Genomic DNA, 18223 nt, shown 5'->3' with positions numbered 1-18223 from the left:
CAATACTTGGTGCCAGTAAATACTGTGGAAGAAGTGAATCTAGGCGGAAAAGTACCACCTCTGGTCTGGTACCCATGTCACAGAGTTTCATTCTAGACGAAAGGACTCAGTAGATGCAACAGCTGATCGTTAGAAGGCCATCCCTATGCTTTCTTGGATAACGGCTTAAATAACCCCTTCCCAAGGTTACCATACATAAAGTCTTGAAAATGAAAGCCAGGACTTTGATAAAACTTCAGACAAGATGACTAGCAGAGGAAAGAGGTACTGTGGAATTGGAGGGGCAAGGTGGGTAGGAGCAGAAGAGAACGTTTCTAGGTCCTTCAAATCAGACCGCGTTGGCAACCACTGAAGTCTGTTTGCTCGCTATAGGCCTAAGAAAGACAGTCAGGCCCTGGGCTGTCTGACTTAATTCTGGGATGGTCTTTAACTTACAGGGGGCTATCTACAGTCTGTCCCACTACAGAGCCGAGACACCTGGCATTACCAAAAACTGAATTATTAAAACATCTGTCCTCCATGGAATTAAGGGCTAAAGAATTCCCAATTCCTAATTAATCAAATGTTTTTTTTTTTCTACAGGAATTCCCGAGTTAAAGTTTTTAAGGTAGTTATGCACAGAGCTATAAAAAGTAAGCATACTGAACAAATCCAGTACTGTATTTGATTGTTTGGCTTTTGTTCAGTAGACCTCTCACGGATGACAGCTGTCACTTACGAGAGCTTCCTCTGTGTTGCATACGCTCTAGTCATTGCTTTACGTGCATTTTCTTATTTGACGCAAACCTATTTTTTGAACACCTACTATATGCTAGGCCCGGTTCTAGGCACTAGGAATAAGACCAGAAAAAAGTCCTTGTCCTCAAGGAATTTATATTGCAGTGAACATTAATATTCATAACTTTAATTCTCATTACAATGCCGCAAGGTAGGGGCTGCTGTCCTTTCTACTTTACAGACAAAGAAACCGAGGCAGACACAAAGCTGAAAAAGGCATCTCACACATTCTAACTCGTTACCACTCGAAGCACAATGCCACTGTAACAAAAGTCAGCTCCTGATTTATTGGTCGGTACATCAGTAACTGTTTGTGAATTTCAACCCTTGTTCCCTAATTAATTGATTCCCTTATAATGGAAATGCTCTCTCTAGGAGGCATGCTATTTTATTTTTGACACACATAGCCACACAGCATTGATTTATACTCACTGTAGAATAAATTGATGACGTGCTGGAAACCAAGGAGAGTGAGGATCCATGAACTGTTTAAAAAAAAAGAAAAGAAAGAAAAGGTGAATTGCACAGTTGGCTACTATGGAGCCGAAAAGGGGAAGCGAAGGAGAAACTCAGCACTAGAGGACATTACCAGGCTTGGAGCGACTTAACCTCTCCTTGACCCAACCTTTCCTGGTTTGGTGACAGGTCAGTGTCAAGTAAGGAATAATTTTCTATGGGAGTCATTTCTCTATTACCACATTCTTTTTTCTTACGCCATTCTATATACTACCCCTGCTCCAACTATCAAAATAACACATAATTACTAAGTTATATGTTTCAAGTACAGAGAAATGTTAAGAAGCATTTTCACTGCCATAACCTGTGTGACTCATAATTCTATTACCCAGAGGCAACTTTTACCTGCTCTGTTCCAGCATATTTTATTCCTTTCTTTTTTTCTGATGTATTCCCTTAGGGTTAAGATTGGGTTGCATATATATTTTATATCCTGCTAGCACCTGCCATTTGTATAAGCAAAAAGATGAGCTGATTATTTTGAGCCTAGGAGGCTGGCTGTTGGCCACGGTAAATTCATTCTAGATGACCATGTGCTAGAACATTGTTTAGAAAACATATCCACAGAAACATAGATTCTCCATTTGATTTCTATCATATCTACAAAGTGTTCTCTTTTCTGTTTGCGACTGGTATTTTGGGTACCATCCTTGTACCCTCCTCACCCCCTCCTGCCCCCAGCCAATGGAGACATTTTATTTTCTGTTTTCATGTAATTTAAACCATGGTCTTTTCCAGGACTAGGTATTCTGGCTGACTTCTCTTCTTGGAAACCAGATTCTTTAATGACATTTTCTTAGTAATCTCCCAACAACTTGTTTGAAAGACAGAAATATGCCTGTTGAGACATCACAGACCTTCTGATGGGGCACAGCTTCCCTGACCAGGAGTGGAATGCCTCTACCCCACGCTGCGCTATCACCTGCGGTCTGAGAGTGGGAGGCTGGGGAGTACTTTCCACGTGTACTATACGGCTTTCACCTACCACCCAAGGAGTGAACTCAACTTGGATCGGCGGTTGGCAGAAGCTACCTGCCCACAGATATCCCAGCAACGGCTCAGCCGACCACTCTGGTGCCTCCACACCGTCTCCCCAACAAAGCTTCCAACCTCCCATCCTTCACTTAGGTGCTCCTATCGCACTCTGAATCCTGCACGGGTCTCTCAAGCATGGCCTGCGTGGTACTTGGCCGTCTCAGAGTCTCTGCCCATTCAGTTCCTTTGGTTTAGGAAGTTTCCCACTCCTACCCATCCAAATCACCAGGATCAGCTCAAACAGCATCTTCTCCTGGAGCCCCATCTCATTTCCCGACAGCCACCGGGATGGGCTTCCTCCCTCCTCTAACCCACACAGCTCTCGGCTTGCACTTCTGGTCCTCTTCTCTCTTAGACGGTGCCAATTGCTCCGAGGCTATCCCTGCACCGTCACTCAGATCCACCCTCTTCAGCAATGCCCGAGGTTCTAGATCTTTTCCTCCTTTCTTTCTCCATCCATGACTCATCTGGCCCATGCCCCTAAAAAATCAGTTGAAGGTGTTAACGGCCAATAATGGCTTTCAGTGTTAATATGCCCACACGTTAACAGAGGCCTCTCATGCCCCAACCTAGTGGCCTAACGGTCCAAAGGGGTAAGTTACTTTAGCCCCACGACACAGATACTCGGGGGGAAATTACGCTGGAGGCCAAGTTGAGGGAAGAGAGGTGACTAGCGTGGAGCCATCCTTCAATCACACCGCCCTGCCAGACGCCCGCTCCGGAGGCCTGCACAGGGCTGCTGCGTGGGCTCGGGCTGCTGAAAAATGGAGGTTTGTCTCTTATATTTCTCTACCTCATACACACGGATTCACTGATACTGCCTTCAGCAATACCGCAAGACAGGCTTGGGGCCGCAGGCAGAGAGGAGCGCATCCGGCCGGCTTCGGGTGGAGGTAATTATTTTTCTCCGTAATTCATTCCTCTCACTTGTAAATAGCAACAGCAAGGCTGTGGTCCAAAGAAAGAGTCCTTGCTTTCCAGATCAACCCAAAGCTAAATATGGCTGCCTGAACCACTGCAGCTGGCCTTCCTTCAAGAAAACTGAGCCAAGGCAGAGCCCGGGTCACGTGGCTGGGATGCTTTTGGACAACAGAATGCTTGTGAGACTTACAAAGCCAGAGCAGCAGAAGCATGCTCCGGAGCTTCCTCCCTATGCCTGTACCTCCAAAGGTTTGAAGATACAAGGAACCACAGAGAATATCTAGGCCTTCTCTGCCGCTGACTAATCTGAAACCCGGAGAGGTGAAACAACCTGCCTAAGGTGCTACAGCATTCAGGAACAGAATCTGCAGACCAGAAATCTGGAGATGGCTTTGCCCTTGAGTGCCCTTGTTTACTGGTATCTGCGGGTTTTTTGTTTTTGGTAAAGCTTTTTGGTATATTTAGAATGGTTTCCTAAACCCCTCATTCAATCTACATAGGCACAATCTGGGACCAAACAAGCAAAAAGTGCATGTTTGAGAAGAACTAGAAGGCGCAGGTAGGGGTGAAATCACAGGATGGAATGAGACAACTGGGCATATTCCAGCCAATAAAGCAAACAGATGCCTCTGTTGTCACACTTGGGCACCATATATATATATCTACGAATATAGATATAGACATAGATATATGTATATATTCAGCTTCATACTAATCGAGCACTTCCTCACACTACCGTTTGAAGTAATCCTCATCATCACAGAGAATTTGTAGGTAATATTCCCAGACAGGGCAGGAATTTCTATCCCTAATGAACACAGGAGTAAATTTAGGTCCAGAGAGGCTAAGCCATGTGGTCAAGCACACACAGCTGGTCAGTAGCAGAGAGAGAAAGTGAGTCTGGGTATTGCACTCTAGTCCTCGCTCTGCCACTGGGGGCTGTGGAAGGAAGGAGTCGGTGAGAATGAGATGCAGTTCTGATGGCTAATGGGCTGCCCTCTCAACCAGCGGAGGAAGCATAACTGAAAACGGTGACCACACTGATGAAGGTGCAGGGTTTGCTTCAGACACGTAAGAAAGCCCAGCTGTGGCCAAGGAAGAGACAAGTGTAAGGCAGGATTGAGTAGAAACACAGAGGGCTGAGAATCAGGAGTTCAGGACATAGTTCTGGCTGCAAAAAGTCCCCAAGTCACTTCCTCTGTTCAACTTTGCCATAAACAAGATGGGGTTGAAATGGCCCATGGGGAGAAGGATAAAACAAAACATGACAACTGTAACAATAGCTACCATTGACTGAGTACTTACTATAAACCCCTTTCAAAGTCATTCTGCTAAATGCCTTCCAGGATTTATCTCACCTAATCCTCTGAAGTAGGTACAGTTGTACTTATTTTCCACGTTCTAGTGAACAGGAAATAGGCTGAACAGGGTCAAGTCCCTTACTCAAAGCCACCTTGCTAACAGTGGAGGTGCCGGGACTTGAATCCAAGTGTAACTCAGGGGCTAGAAACACAGGAGAGCTGCAACACAAGATTTATTTACTAATAAGCTGCTCCGTTTCTGTGGGTTCCATATGAACTGATTTAGACTGCACCAGTTCTTAGGGATGACTGGTAAAGTCCCTGGATTTTTTTTTCTCCAAAAACATTCATTTGAAAAGTGCCTCAAGCATCTCCCTAAAGTACACTATTAAAGTTGACTTGAAGATTGCATAATGCATCTGACGGAAATTAATTTACCTGAAATAACCTTGAAAGGCTGCACCTGGGCCGTGCCTGTACCTCATCTACATATTTATGACTTCCATTTCCTTCAAAATGGAAAGTGCTAATTAAATCCCGCAAAAACCTCACTCAAGTACTTGTGCTAATTCTTCCTAAACTTTCTTTCTGCTTTCTGGCATATGATATATCTAACTGCCTCTTATCAATATAAGGAGGTTCTATTTGGTCCAAACATGAGATGTGAATTTTTTCCCAACTGTTTCTGCAGTACCAGGAGTTTATACATTCAAGAGGGGGGAAAAAAAAAAAGTCGTCCCCGAATGGAATTAAAAACACCTAATTGCACAAGCCCTATTTTGTTTTTGTAATGTAATAGCCTTGGAAGAAATAAAATCAATCTGATGCCAAATTTCCCAAAAGATGAAGATGTTACATGTTTCTCAGTGTATCGACAGCAGTCTCTACCTCTTCTCCCCAAATTTGATTTTACCGCTGCGCTTCAGTTCCACATCACCATGAATCATCAGGGTTTACAAAAGTCTAGGCGCTGCTTGTGGGCAAGCCCTTTATATCAGTGTCACTTTGACATCCCGGATATGCCACAGTTGTGCTGCCTGACGGCTTGATTCCAGATGGAATAAAAAAACCCATCTGATGATGATACTGTAATGGTCCTGGACCTTTATGAGGTCAAGTGTGCTTGTCTGGACAAGTTGCAGCACTGAACACGGTTCACTCAGGTACACACGGGACACACCAGATGAATAGGGCACAGGGCACTCTCCATTCACGAGTCATTCTCAGGAGGGCTGGGAAATGCTCTGTGGCCATGCTTGGTTCGTCCACTGATCAGAAAAATGTTAAAGACAAACTGCCTACTCCTTCGCCTTACGGTCAACGTGCCCTCCACGATTACTACTGATTTCTAGCTCTTAAATCCAGCAAAACGCTCTCAGTAACTCAGGCTCTGCCCCTCCTTAATCCTCTGTTCCAGTGGGTTCCCACAGATGGATTTACAGACGAGTGTCTGCTCACTGGACGCAAATGATACATAAATCAGAATGGAGAGAATTAAGGAAGATTAACCAGGGGGCAACTGCTCTGTAACTAAACTCTTTACAACTTTTGTTAAAAAGAACACCGGGCAGGGCAGAAGCTGACGTCTTGCATCTCTCTCCCTCTTGACTTGTTTAGGGGTTTCCTCGACAGTCACAAGTTTATTTGTTCTTTCCTACCAGGAGGACACTGGGCATATTTCCCCATTCTCACAGGGACCTGGGAGCAGAGGGAAGTGCCTGTGACTCCCCTCCCCACACCCATTCTGTTCTGTCACTGGCAGAAAAGGCACAACTAGGGCCATGGCCCTCAGCCTCGGCTCCATTTGCTCCAAGAGTCCCCCCTCCTCTGGCTGGGGACTCCCTGCTGCCAGGACATCAATGCTGAAGCTCAGTTTTCAGGCTGTAACAGGTACTGACATTACTGGATTAACATTTATATATATTATCTCATTTAATTCTCATAATTCCATGAGCCTGGAACTCCTGCTTCATCAGTGAAAATACAAAGGCACAGAGAGGTCGTGAAGTTAACTTGCCCAAGATCATACACCTAAGAAGTAGTGGAGCTGGAATTCAAACCCTGGTATTATTATCCCATATTCTTAACCATTCATCACTGGTACTGACATCATCCCCATCTGTGGGAAGCTTTTGGGGGTGGGGGTGATGTGCCTTCCCACCATTTTGACTGCTTGCTCCCCTAACTCACACTTTGACTGAAGTAGGAAAGAGAAATGAGCTGAGTTAGGAAGATGGCTGATGAAGATGCCCACTGTAGTTTTCTCCCCAAATTCTGATTCAAATGAACAAAGCATAAAAATCCAAACACCAAATACTCCCAGTTAGCAAGCAAAGAAGGAAAAGGGCAAATCTGAAAGCAACAAAGTTTAAAAAACTGGTGCTTGAGAAAAGAACTAGAAAATTCTGGAGCGAAGGGGAGAGGCATTGCTGCCGACAGCCCCCCAAAGCCATACGGGTGTGTTGGCACAGGGAAACGAACCCTCCAGTAACTGGCGTTGCCAAGATGGTGTGCCAGCGGCCGAGTCTCACAGTGGAGGTGCATGCCAAGAAGCTAGGGCCCAAGTCCAAGGGAGAGAAGCCTGGAGCGGAGCTCGGTCAACTCCAGGGTTCACCCGTGTTTTGTCTTCCCTACAATCCTCTTTAGGTTTGGTTTGGTTTTGTTTTCTTTGCGGTACGCGGGCCTCTCACTGTCGTGGCCTCTCCTGTTGCAGAGCACAGGCTCCGGAAGCGTGGGCTCAGCGGCCACGGCTCATGGGCCCAGCCGCTCCGCGGCATGTGGGATCTTCCCGGACCGGGGCACGAACCCGTGTCTCCTGCATCGGCAGGCGGACTCTCAACCACTGCGCCACCAGGGAAGCCCTTCCCTACAGTCCTGCGAGGTTAATTAAGAGTCAGACCCTACTATTCAGAGTTCCCCAGCCCCGCGCCCCAGAGTAAGTGGCGAGTTGGAAACTTGTACAGGTGGACCCTTAGGTCAGTGAAGTGAACTTGGTATAGAGGACTGTTAACCGCTCTGCACGACGTGAGACAGGGTCAACCTCCTTGCTTCTTACCTTCTTCAAACCCATCCCGGAATGAGCCCGAGCGGCTCATGGTTCTGCTCTTCTCGTCCAGGGACATGGAGCTGTTCCGGAAGCGGCTGTCCGTGTACGGGTCATACTGCCCGTCGGCATTGGAGAGGCTGTGGGTCCTCAGCATGGTCGGGTTGGACAAGCTCATCTGGGTGACAGTGGTGGGACTCGCTGGAAGGAAAGGAGTCAGTCAAAGGGTTGGAGATTCATGTCCCGGTTCAAATCCTGAAGGGGGACGGAGAGGAGGCTGCTTACGATCAGCCATCCCCGTCCCTGTCAACTTCTCTCCCTTGTCTGTTTTCTCAAAGGTGGTCACACCAGCATCTGAGTAACACACTTACAGCTAAAAATAAGGGAGGAAAGGTGGGTCAGTTCCAAAGCGAGGCTCTGGGCCTCAGCTTTCCAACTTGGCACATTCAGACAAGCTAGTGTCACCTTCCAGGCATGAGCTAATTACTTTCTGGGCTCATCTGGAACAATTCTCCCTAAAGCCAAAAGCCCAAAATAGTCCAGCCGGGCTTTTGATCAGATGGGAGGCATTTGTGCATGACAAGAAACCCTTGCCTCAAAGAGTTACAGCCAGGAAAGAACAATATGAACACAGGTCTCACTGTCTCAGACGGGGAAGATTTCATAATGGTGCCTGCAGAGCTTCAGTGCAAAGGGGGTGCATTTACCTTAGCCGAAACTGGCTTTCTTATTAAAATCCTGTCCATTTCAGTAACGTAAGATAGTTCAGAAGTATGCATTCGGTTCATTAACAATGAAGAGTTAACCCTTACTTGATTAGAAGTCCTTAAAGACTGAGTTTATTATTTACAATAATCAGAGAAGGCTGCCTCTCTAAAGAACGAGATGAGACCGGAAAAAATATTTCCCTCTCTTTCCGTCTTGGAAGGCTCAGCTCTCATCCTGCCACCTTCGTGTAACCGTTCCCAGTCACTTCAGCCAGGACTGTTCTTTCCTTTTTCTAACTGTGTATACTTGCTATCGGATCACATGCAGTTTTTACACGGATTCATATAAAGCTTTGGACTGTTCTCTTTTACCTATCTATGAGTCTGTGTGGGTGTTTGTCTCTCTAAAAGAAGCATCCGTTGACATGTCAGCAGGGACTGTGTTACAAATTCTTTTCCTTTCCTCACTGTGCCAGTCAAAGCATGATGTCACCGGTAGGCATTTCCAAGAGTATCTGCTCGGTCAAAACCTGATCTTTATTTCCGGTTTAATAAAGCAATGAGGATGACCAAACATGGGATACGCTATAAAACCTACATCTTCAGAGGTCTTAGAATACATTCTTCTCATTCCATGGATGGTTTGCTCTTTGCTATAACCCCACCTATATCAACCATGTAGAGAAAATTACTGATAGAGAACCAAAACACATTTTTCTTTTCTTTTGCTATCAATTGCCTATAATCAAATTACTCTGCTGAGGGCTGATCAGATACGGAGAGTGAAGTGACCACATGTCTCTTTCAAAATGCAAGATAACCTCTGCCCTGAGGCACTGATCAACACAGTTAGCGCCAAGTAGCTACTCACCAAGCTGAGAAAAGTTGAATCTTGTTCCGGAGGGAGAAGTTACACTGGAGCCAGAGGAGAAAGGAGAGTTGGCGGCCGTGTCCTGCAGGCCTCCTGCAGAGTGGGACCGTAACCATTCTTTTGCGTCTTCTTGTGTGCGAAGCTGGGAGGTGGGGGTGTACCTGGACAGACAGAAATCAGGCTGGGATTAACTACGAACAGCGTTTATGAAAATGAGCTCTCTGGAGCTGATGATAAACATATAAAAAGAAAATATACATCCAAAGATGACGTTTGAAAAATCAGATCGCTACACATCCCGAAACTCACAAAGTTTCTCAAAACCTTTTTTGCCACTTGGCTGTCTTTGGGGGAAAACTGCAATTCCTTTCAGTTTTGAGGGAACTACATAAAGGGAACAAGATGGGTAAACGCTCAGAAGAGCCGTCCCTGGGCGTATCTGTAACATGTTGATTCATGACGGTGTCATTTCAAAGCCTCCACCTTGACAGGACTGAAGCAACAAAACAAGCTGCTGTCAGAGCTCTGAGGAAGTTTTAATTAGATAGCTCATGGCATCTGCATTCTGGAGGGCAAGTAAGTGGCCATGAATCACAGAGTATCAGAAACCAGACACGTAAAGGAAGGTATGAGGAGACCCGATGCTGACAGCAGTTACTAGAATCTGGCAGAAACCAGTCTTCACAAAAGGAACCCCAAATCATTGGGTCTCACACGGGGGAGGGTCTTCAGAAGTCACGTGGTCCACCTCACCGTTAATTCTGAAACGTATTTGGTAATGATTTATTGAACGTCCCCAACATGCCAGGTGCCTTCACAGACGTTATCTTACTGAAGCCTCGGACGCTCCCAGCAACACAGATGCTATTATTCCTGTTTTACATTCAGGGAAGGTGACGGCCTGCCTTGAATCACGTGCCGAGATTTCAATCCATATTTGTCTGATTCCCAAATCCATTACGGATGCTGCCTGTGGGCTCTTCTCATTATGCCCACAGGCAGCATCTCGAATGTCTAAAGTGCCCCAGTGGCCAGAGTACTTTGGACTTATAAACAGAATACCGTGGGGTTACTACTGATTACGTAAATAGAGGGGTCCTCTTGACTTAGGACAAGGTGTTGTCAGTGTGTTGGTATTGGATGTGTGTGTGTACGGAGTGGGTGCGCTAGAAAGGGAGTCACAGTGAGAGGGAACATAAACACGATTCTTCCTTAATGTTTTTACTATAGTTGGACTTTCCAGGTCCCATCAATTGCCTGAGGATACCCTGTCACTTACCTCTATTCTGAATTTTTTTAAAAACTGATTTTAACAGCCAGAGCTACATAATTTTCACGGAATAGATCTGCTCCAGAAATATACACATTAGCATTACAAAATGGTGATATTCGAAGATGTGAGCTTCCTCTGGGAGCGCTGCTGGGGCATCAAGGTCAAACTCACGTGAAGAGTGGATATGATTTAAGCTTTAGCCTGAGTGCCGACAAGCATGACGAAAACTGTTAAGTACTAAAGGTCTTGCCAACTGCCCCCTCGAAGGCCACCGTGCTGAACTTCCTCCGTCCGGAGGTCAGTTGGAGGCTTTTTCAATACTTTTATTCTTAGATTTTTAGATTTGGCTTTACTCGGAACTCCTGTTGAAAGGAAGCATTGATACCTACCTCCCATTACTGGTCAAAATGCTCTCAGCCTTAAGAACCGCTGGTTATTAACTACAGACATACATGACAGCAACGAAACATTTCATTCCAAGTTCCATGTTTTGCGAAAGCACTTACTGCTTGGTGCGGGGTGAAGCCGATGCTACAAAGAACGAGGTGTTTAGAGAGCGGGAGAAACGACAGCTGTAACCATGTGACATTAAGATCACGGGGCAGGCGTTAGGACTGAAGTTCTTCTGGGTGGCAAAGTGAGGTGGATGGCGTGAGCAGTGGTGACTTATAGCATCTTGTTTCACCAGGACCAGCGCCAAAAACGAGCCATCACTTACGGTGAATGAAAGGACATTCGCTCTTGGAAAGAAAGTCCTTACTTTCTTTACTTCAAAAAAATGAACACACCCATGTGTTGCTGGGCATTGAAAATTGACCCGATTTTCGATTAGAATATTCAGACAAGTGCAAAGCACCTGTCCTTAGCAACTTTCTATGGGCCAGAAAGTTAAAACTCTTCAAATTGGCGGGGGGGGCGGGGGGGATATTTCTCTCCTTTGCTCTGTGTCCCAGCTGACAAATCAACATGCTACAAGTCATATCCTTTCTCTTGGAAGACAGCGCGTGAATGGAATGGTCATGGCAAAGTGATCAGCGATTAAACCCACTGGCCCCGGAAGAAGCGGTAACCGCTCTCCGGGCTTGCTCAGGGATGGCTGTCATGAGATGGTTTGACCACAGTAAGCCTGAAAGAGCACAGCCTCTGCTCAAGCAAAGAAGCCGACACATGGAGAGATGAGAACGAGAGGGTTGCGAGGGGAGCCATCATCCAAAGGGTCCTGCTGCCAAAGCGGGGGCCCCCAGCCCAGCCCGAGCCCCACCAGCCATGAGAGAGCCACACAGCCAAGCCCCAGAGCCACACCAGATGGCATGGATGCAAGGAGAAAACACAGATACCTGAGTCCTTTTTTAGGCAAAGTGTTCCTATCAAGGTGCGGGTCACTGTAGGAAAGTTAAAACAAACATAAGAACCTCAGAGAAGCACAGGGAAAGCAGGCCATGTGAGGGGGGAAAGGCTAAGGACGAGCCAAGAGATCTGGAGGAAGAGACTCACTTCACCAGGGAGGGGTCCTCTGCATGCAACACATCCACAGCCACGGGAACAAAGGAAACCCAGGCCTGCGCTCACACCCAGGCATCCTCCACCCCCGTCCCCAGGAGGCCTGATCCACTCGGCCCCAACTGCTCCACCTTTTCCACGGGTTCAAAGCCAAACTCAGGATCTGCCCCCCATCTGGAAGCAGAGCCCATGCCTTCCGCGGCAGAGAGAGACGCCGGGCTCCCCGCACCCCTAAGCACTCTGGCCCTCCACCAAATGCCACTGGCGATGACTTCAAGTGAGAGAAGGGACTTGCTGGAGAGTTTCAAGAGGCCAGCAGTCTGCATATTTTGAATTCATCTGTAACAAGTGAATTCCAGGTCCCTCTCAGTTTTCGAGGCTCTCATTGGGCGTAGCTAGGAGCTGAGCCCTGGGTAGAGTCGGGGCATGTTACGACCTGCTGGCTGATAAAGTCACAACATTCGGATTTCCAAAGAGCTAGGTTTAAAGGCTTGGTCTATGAGTCTGACAGAGGCAAAGTTTTCATTGTTAATGGGGTGAAGAGGGTTTTCATTAATTTTTTCCCCCCTAGCACGAAACAACATCTGCTCATTACGTTTGGCCAAGCCATGGCTTCCCCACAAACTCAAGGTCAAGATCCATGTCTGAGGCCCACCCTCAGGGCATCTGGGGGCCAACAACACTCCGCATATTCTTCTTACAGAAAACGGGCACACAGAACACCACAGCCTGCGAGACACAGAGCCAATCCGCAGCAGAGGCCTTTGAGAGGGCAAAGAGCCAGCTGCGTGGGGAGCAGGGGTGTGGGAGACAAAGGTGAGGGCCGCAGAGCCGCGTGGTGGGCAGCAGGTCACTTCTGGGCTCGGAGGGGGAGGGGAGAGAGGAGAAAGGGCAGGAAGCTGGGAAGCAGGAGCATGCCACGGGGAGGCTGAGATGCCAGTGAGAGCTTCTGCCGCCCCTCGCCAGGTGGCAGGCTTGAGGTTCCTTCCCAAGCTGGGAGAGGAGGGGCCAGCCCCGCTCCACCTCTTTCTGAGTTTTGTGGGCAGCGGAACAGACCCTCACAGGCATGTCTGGGGGGTCACAGAGCACACCGGGGCCACGAACACAAGCGGAAGCCGCAGGCCAACAGCCTCATACAAGACATCTGGCTTGACACGGGGTGGGGCAGAGGAAGCTAGAGGCTCGGTGGCGTCCCCGGCCTACAACGTCATTACCTGTCCTGTTTCCTGGGCAGAGTACTTCTGCAGAACTTAGGGCTAGCGGCAGGGGAAGAGAGAGGGCTAGAAGGCCAGGCAGGTGGAAAACAAGAGAAGGTGCATTAGATTGGAAGGAGGGGGTGGAGTTATTATACACAACGACTAGGACATTTTTCTCATTTCCAGTGCTGATAATGGCTTTCTTCCCCATGTGGAGAAAATGGACATGTATCACTAGTGCGGTGAGATTCAGAGCTTTGAGGGCAATTCTGGTTTCTTGATTTCCTATCGCTCTGGCCTGCGGCCCTTCGGTAGGAGGGCGTCTGCCCCGAGGACCAGCGTGTGGACTGGGCTGCTTAAGGAACATCCCACCACACGCTCCGCGGCTGCAGCCGCCCCCTGCTTGGGCGACACAATTACAAGGGGCAGGGAAAGAGGCAGTGATGAACAAACAATAAAAAGGAAGGACTTCGAAAGGGGAATGCGCTTTCAAAAGGCAGCATGAAATCTGCCCCCAAGAGACTTCCAGCAGCTCCATGCACTGAGAAAAACCACAGTGAAAGACAACAGGAAGCAGAGCCAGGCTTAATCCATCCCCAACGGGCTTCCCTCTGGAGAGACGGCAGTGATCAGGAAGAGAGAAATCTCCCAGCAAAGGTGAGCTAACACTTGGGCTTCCTGACATAATCTTTGGACTCCCGGAAGGGCGTCTTTCGGGGAGATAAAGGCAGCCAAACACACAGCACCAACCTTTCCGACAGTGTGGTCTTCACACTGTTGGTTCTGACAAAGGGGGTCAGGGCGTCATCCTTAGAGGCGGCAATGAGGCCGGTGGAGGAGTTGTGACTCAGCGCCCCTCCGCTGCCCAGGGAGATGTCAATGGACTCGCAACTGGTGTGGAGGCTGCTGACCGACTGGAAGCCCAGGCCGTCCTTGCTAACGGCCGAGGAGCTGCTGGCGTTGGTGCCCCACGTGAGGCTGTTGGAGGGGCCCGAGTGGGCAGAGCTGGGGCTGGAGGCCAGGGGGGACTGGGTGCTGTCTGCGTTCTTACTGTAGAGAGGGCTGCTGCTGCCGCTGCTCAGGACGCCGCTGCCCGAGGGGGACTCTAAGTTACCTTGCTGGCTCAGGGTGGCATGAGGGTTGGAGATGACCACCGAGTTTTTCATGTTTTCGGCTGTGGCGATGGGCACTTGCTTGGTAGGCTTCCCACCAAAGAGTCTGCGAAGAGACAAAGGTTTACACGGGTTGAACACCCAAAGCCCAGGGACACCGGCCGTCAGAGGAGGGCGGGGCACAGGAGCTAGTGAGAGCCCCTGGGGAGGGAGGCGCAGTCCTTTCTACAGCTCGAGGCGCTCCCCTGGGAAAGGCTGCCACACAGCGGGCCAGGGCACTGGTGGAGCAAAGGCTCCACCTTCAAGTTCTAGGCTGCTGCTGAGACCCTGGATCTACCTGAGCCAAAGGGAGACGGGGAGTAATTTTCTACAGGCCTATCCCTCCCTGGTCCAACATCTTGCTTTCCTTTCTTTCCATAAATAGAGTAACTAGAAAACTGCCCTTGCCCAGGAAACATCTCAAGGGAAAAGACCTGTCTTGATCACCATTGTATCCATGACCCCAGGCACAAAGCAGGCACTCCGTTTATGACAGTTCAGCTCCAAAGGAGTTGGTTTCTTTGATCTCTAAGCAAACATGTAGAATCAAGAACAGGAGGCTAGATCTGGAGGCAGGCTGGGCAATGTATCCTCTCAGATGTATTCTTACACGAAAGCCCAGCCTGAAAGATGTGTCTTTTAGGGCCAGAGAGCTAATACTGTCCAGTGATACACACAAACCTTGCGGGGTTCACAAGACGTTCGACCAGACACGCTGGGTGTGAACTGTGTCTCTGTGATAGACACACAGAAATGCCATTGCATGTCATCTCCCCCACTGCTCATGACCACAAATGTGCTGTCGGAACACAGGGAATGGCACAGACACTTCCCTCTTCCGTTGGCAGAGGGTTTTCTGGTAGGATGGAAAAACTGTCTTAAAGTCAAAGGACAGTACATACTCTAGAAATGTAATGGCTTTATTCTATCCACTAAAACAGTCATGGAACAGGTATCTCCGAAAAGAGGCGATACTACTACATACTATGATAGGCAGGTTGCCTTTCACCCAGCTAGTCAAAGTGGTGTGAGTTTGACCTCCGACCTCTCCAAACAGTTGTTACAAATCCCAATTGTTGTAAAAATAAATAAACACATAATCAACCCTCAGTACAATGTCTGGCGACAGAAGAGGAACACTTTTTGCCTGGTGACAGGGAAAGAACTATCCTGTTGCAGAACCTTGGCTTTAGAGTGCTTACATACCTCCAGTGTCAGGGACCTCACTACTTTATACTCCAAAGGCTAACTGGCTCCGTTGCCAAGCACTTCCAATTGTTACAAAACCAAAATCTAACCCACCTTCTTCCAACTTTTATGCCTTGCTCCTAATCCTGCTATGTGTAACTACACAGAAAAAGCCCAATCTTTTGTCTGTTAGTCCTTCAAACCATTTGAAGAGAGCTATCACACTTCACCTAAGATTCCTCTTCTTCATACTAATGCACAACGAGAGAATTCAGAACACCTTAACAATTTAGGAAAAATGTAATTGCTAGGAGTGGGCTGAAAGGTGCTCAATTCACAGCCTAAGAAGCTGCATGCATTTTCAAGTATTCTATTACACTAGCCTAAGGGTCTACTAAAATGCCTTTGTAGTTACTAAAGGAAATCTATAATACCAAAGAGCGAATATTACATATAATACTTGAGGCAAGAAGCAGAGAAAATTTTCATTTACAAGGCAACCTGTTAAAACAACAAAGAGCAGCCCAATAAGACTTTCCCCTGAAAAAATAATTACTGAAATCCTAATAATCAAGTCTAGACAAAGAACAGTGAACTGCTGCATTATACTTTTCATGTGGAATGCTTCTTCTGAAGGCTTTGCAAACATTCCCATTCATCCCCACATATGTACATGTGCACATAATTTTTATTTTGTCACTGCTGAATTTTCTATCCTTGGACTTACTCTTTCTTACGACAAGAAATTTCCTGAAAAGGTAGGATGAACTCTGCTCCATGCAGCTGCAGTTTAAAGCGAACAATCAATTTTAACGTACAAATTTCCACCCGTTGTGGAAGTACAGGAAAATGCCTTTTTCAGGTAATAGGAAATCAAATTCTCTTTTTCAAAAACGCTTCTGCTTTGAGTTGTTTTTTCTTTCTTTTTTTTAAAGGAAGCTAAAATTTCAGGCACTAATTTGGAATTATGCATGCAGTATAAAAAAGTATGTGGGGGATACTGGACTATTTGGGGAAAAGATCTGGTCATTATGCCACTGTCTGGCGTAAAGATGAGGAATCTGAGCCGCAGATTAAAAACAAAACTGCTTCCAGATCTAAGGGAGTATTAGGATCTCATCTTCGATGGCAGCTAACTTTTATTGAGTACTTACTATGGGCCAGATGTAGCTACACAGATTAATGGACACAAGAACCTGTAGGTAGGTATCATCATCCCAATTTTACAGATGAGAAAACGGAGGCGGAAGTATTAAGAGAGGTTACATGGTGGCTAATTAAGGTGGACCTAGGATTCAAACCCAGAATGATTGATTCCAGAGGCTTATGTTTTTCATGCCAACATGGGAAAATAATCAGTTGAGCAGAATTGCTGGCAGCATCCGACCAAACAGCTTTACCCAAGGACTGAAGTGGAGAAAACCAGAGGCGGCTTCAGCTAAGAAAACAGGAAGTTATTAATCCAGCATGCCACTCCACGTATTCCAGTTCCGCTCGGTGCCATTTACCCACTTACCTGCGGAGCGTGGGAGAGGCCACATCAGGGTACTTGGCCCCTGGCTGGAGAGTGGCCTGAGCCGCACTAGACACAGGCTGGGCTGCCGGGTTCACCTTCACTGAGTTACAGGAAGCCACGCTCTCGTTGTCGGATGAGATGCCTTTCTCCTTATCGGTCTGGTTGACCAGACCTGGCAGAGAGCTGCCCAGGGCTGTCTTGGAAGGCTCCCTCAGCTTGGGCACCGGCAGGCCTGCTGACTTGCTACTGATGTTGGAATCTATGCTGCTGGTACTAGACCTGTTCCCAGCCCCATTCCGGCTGGTGGATTTACTGGGCCTTGGCAGACTCCGGTACTGTAAATTTGTCCGGGAGCTAAGAGACAGATACCCATCATCCTGATTCTGGGCCCCATCCATGCTTGTCTTCCGACCGGTGGACCGACCGACGAGTGCGGACGACTTTGGGATTTTGCCCAGTGTGGCTGACCTGCTGGTGACAGTGGCCCCACTGGCTGTGATCATGGCCAAACCAGCGGCAGAGCCACTCTGCTTCTTGAACCCAAAGCTGTTGGCGTTGGCAGTGGGCGTCCTGGAGCTGCCGGGGAGGGGTTTCTTGGATTCATCACCACTGCTGCGGCCAGCATCTGACGGGGAGCGCTTCACCTGGGAGGCTTTGGGAGACAGCCTTCCTTTCTCAGACACCTTTGCATCATCTGTTTTTCCTGAGAGAGAGATCAGAAAGGTTAGCCTGCAAACCAAGAAGTCAGCTCAGCCAGCTGACTGTTTAAAATTCTCCCCTCCTCCAAAGAACTAGCTCGCTTTCTCCTGGGCGAAAGCAGTCCCCTTGGGAGACAGAGGAAAGAGCTTTTCGTAAAGATAATCGCGTCTACAACTGTCACCATGAGGCTTTTAGGAGATGTCAACGGTTTTCCTCATTCGCAAAGCAGTCTAAATTTACCCAGAATAAAGCAAAGCCAGCCAATCACTGATATGTCTGGGAAAGAGATCTTGTGTTTTATTGGCCATTCTCCCTCTGTCCATTGAAAAGCTGTCCCTATCATTTTCAAGGGGTACCCCACCTTCCTGCAAAAACACTGCCCTCGTTTACATACATCCTTAAATCATGGACAACGTCAATTCAACACACCGACAGCTCCTAACCACGTGCTCTTGAATAGCCTTCACTGGGTACGTTAGCTCCGACCCAGCACATGCTTAAACCAATTCAACATGTCTCGGCAGTGGAA

General features: G+C 47.7%; 1 protein-coding gene across 6 annotated transcripts in view; it reads right to left on the bottom strand.

Moving 5' to 3' along the window:
• NAV2 (neuron navigator 2) overlaps positions 1-18223 on the bottom strand; it is a 396738-nt gene that overhangs the window by 49159 nt on the left and 329356 nt on the right. For 4 of the 6 annotated variants that reach the window (XM_029208228.1, XM_029208233.1, XM_029208234.1 and 1 more), the window contains exons 14-20: positions 16996-17698; positions 13891-14358; positions 13159-13224; positions 11782-11826; positions 9172-9332; positions 7606-7794; positions 1210-1262 (exon numbers count right to left, since the gene is read on the bottom strand). In XM_029208228.1, coding sequence (XP_029064061.1) covers positions 1210-1262; positions 7606-7794; positions 9172-9332; positions 11782-11826; positions 13159-13224; positions 13891-14358; positions 16996-17698 — 1685 coding nt within the window. The remainder of the gene's footprint in view (positions 1-1209; positions 1263-7605; positions 7795-9171; positions 9333-11781; positions 11827-13158; positions 13225-13890; positions 14359-16995; positions 17699-18223) is intronic. The other 2 variants (XM_029208230.1, XM_029208231.1) reach the window with 2 other exon arrangements.

Source organism: Monodon monoceros, unplaced genomic scaffold (genome assembly GCF_005190385.1).
Source record: "Monodon monoceros isolate NGI ecotype Baffin Bay Population unplaced genomic scaffold, NGI_Narwhal_1 Super_Scaffold_7, whole genome shotgun sequence".
In the NCBI taxonomy this organism is placed as follows: domain Eukaryota; kingdom Metazoa; phylum Chordata; class Mammalia; order Artiodactyla; family Monodontidae; genus Monodon; species Monodon monoceros.
This window is presented reverse-complemented; position numbering and strand designations above follow the sequence as displayed.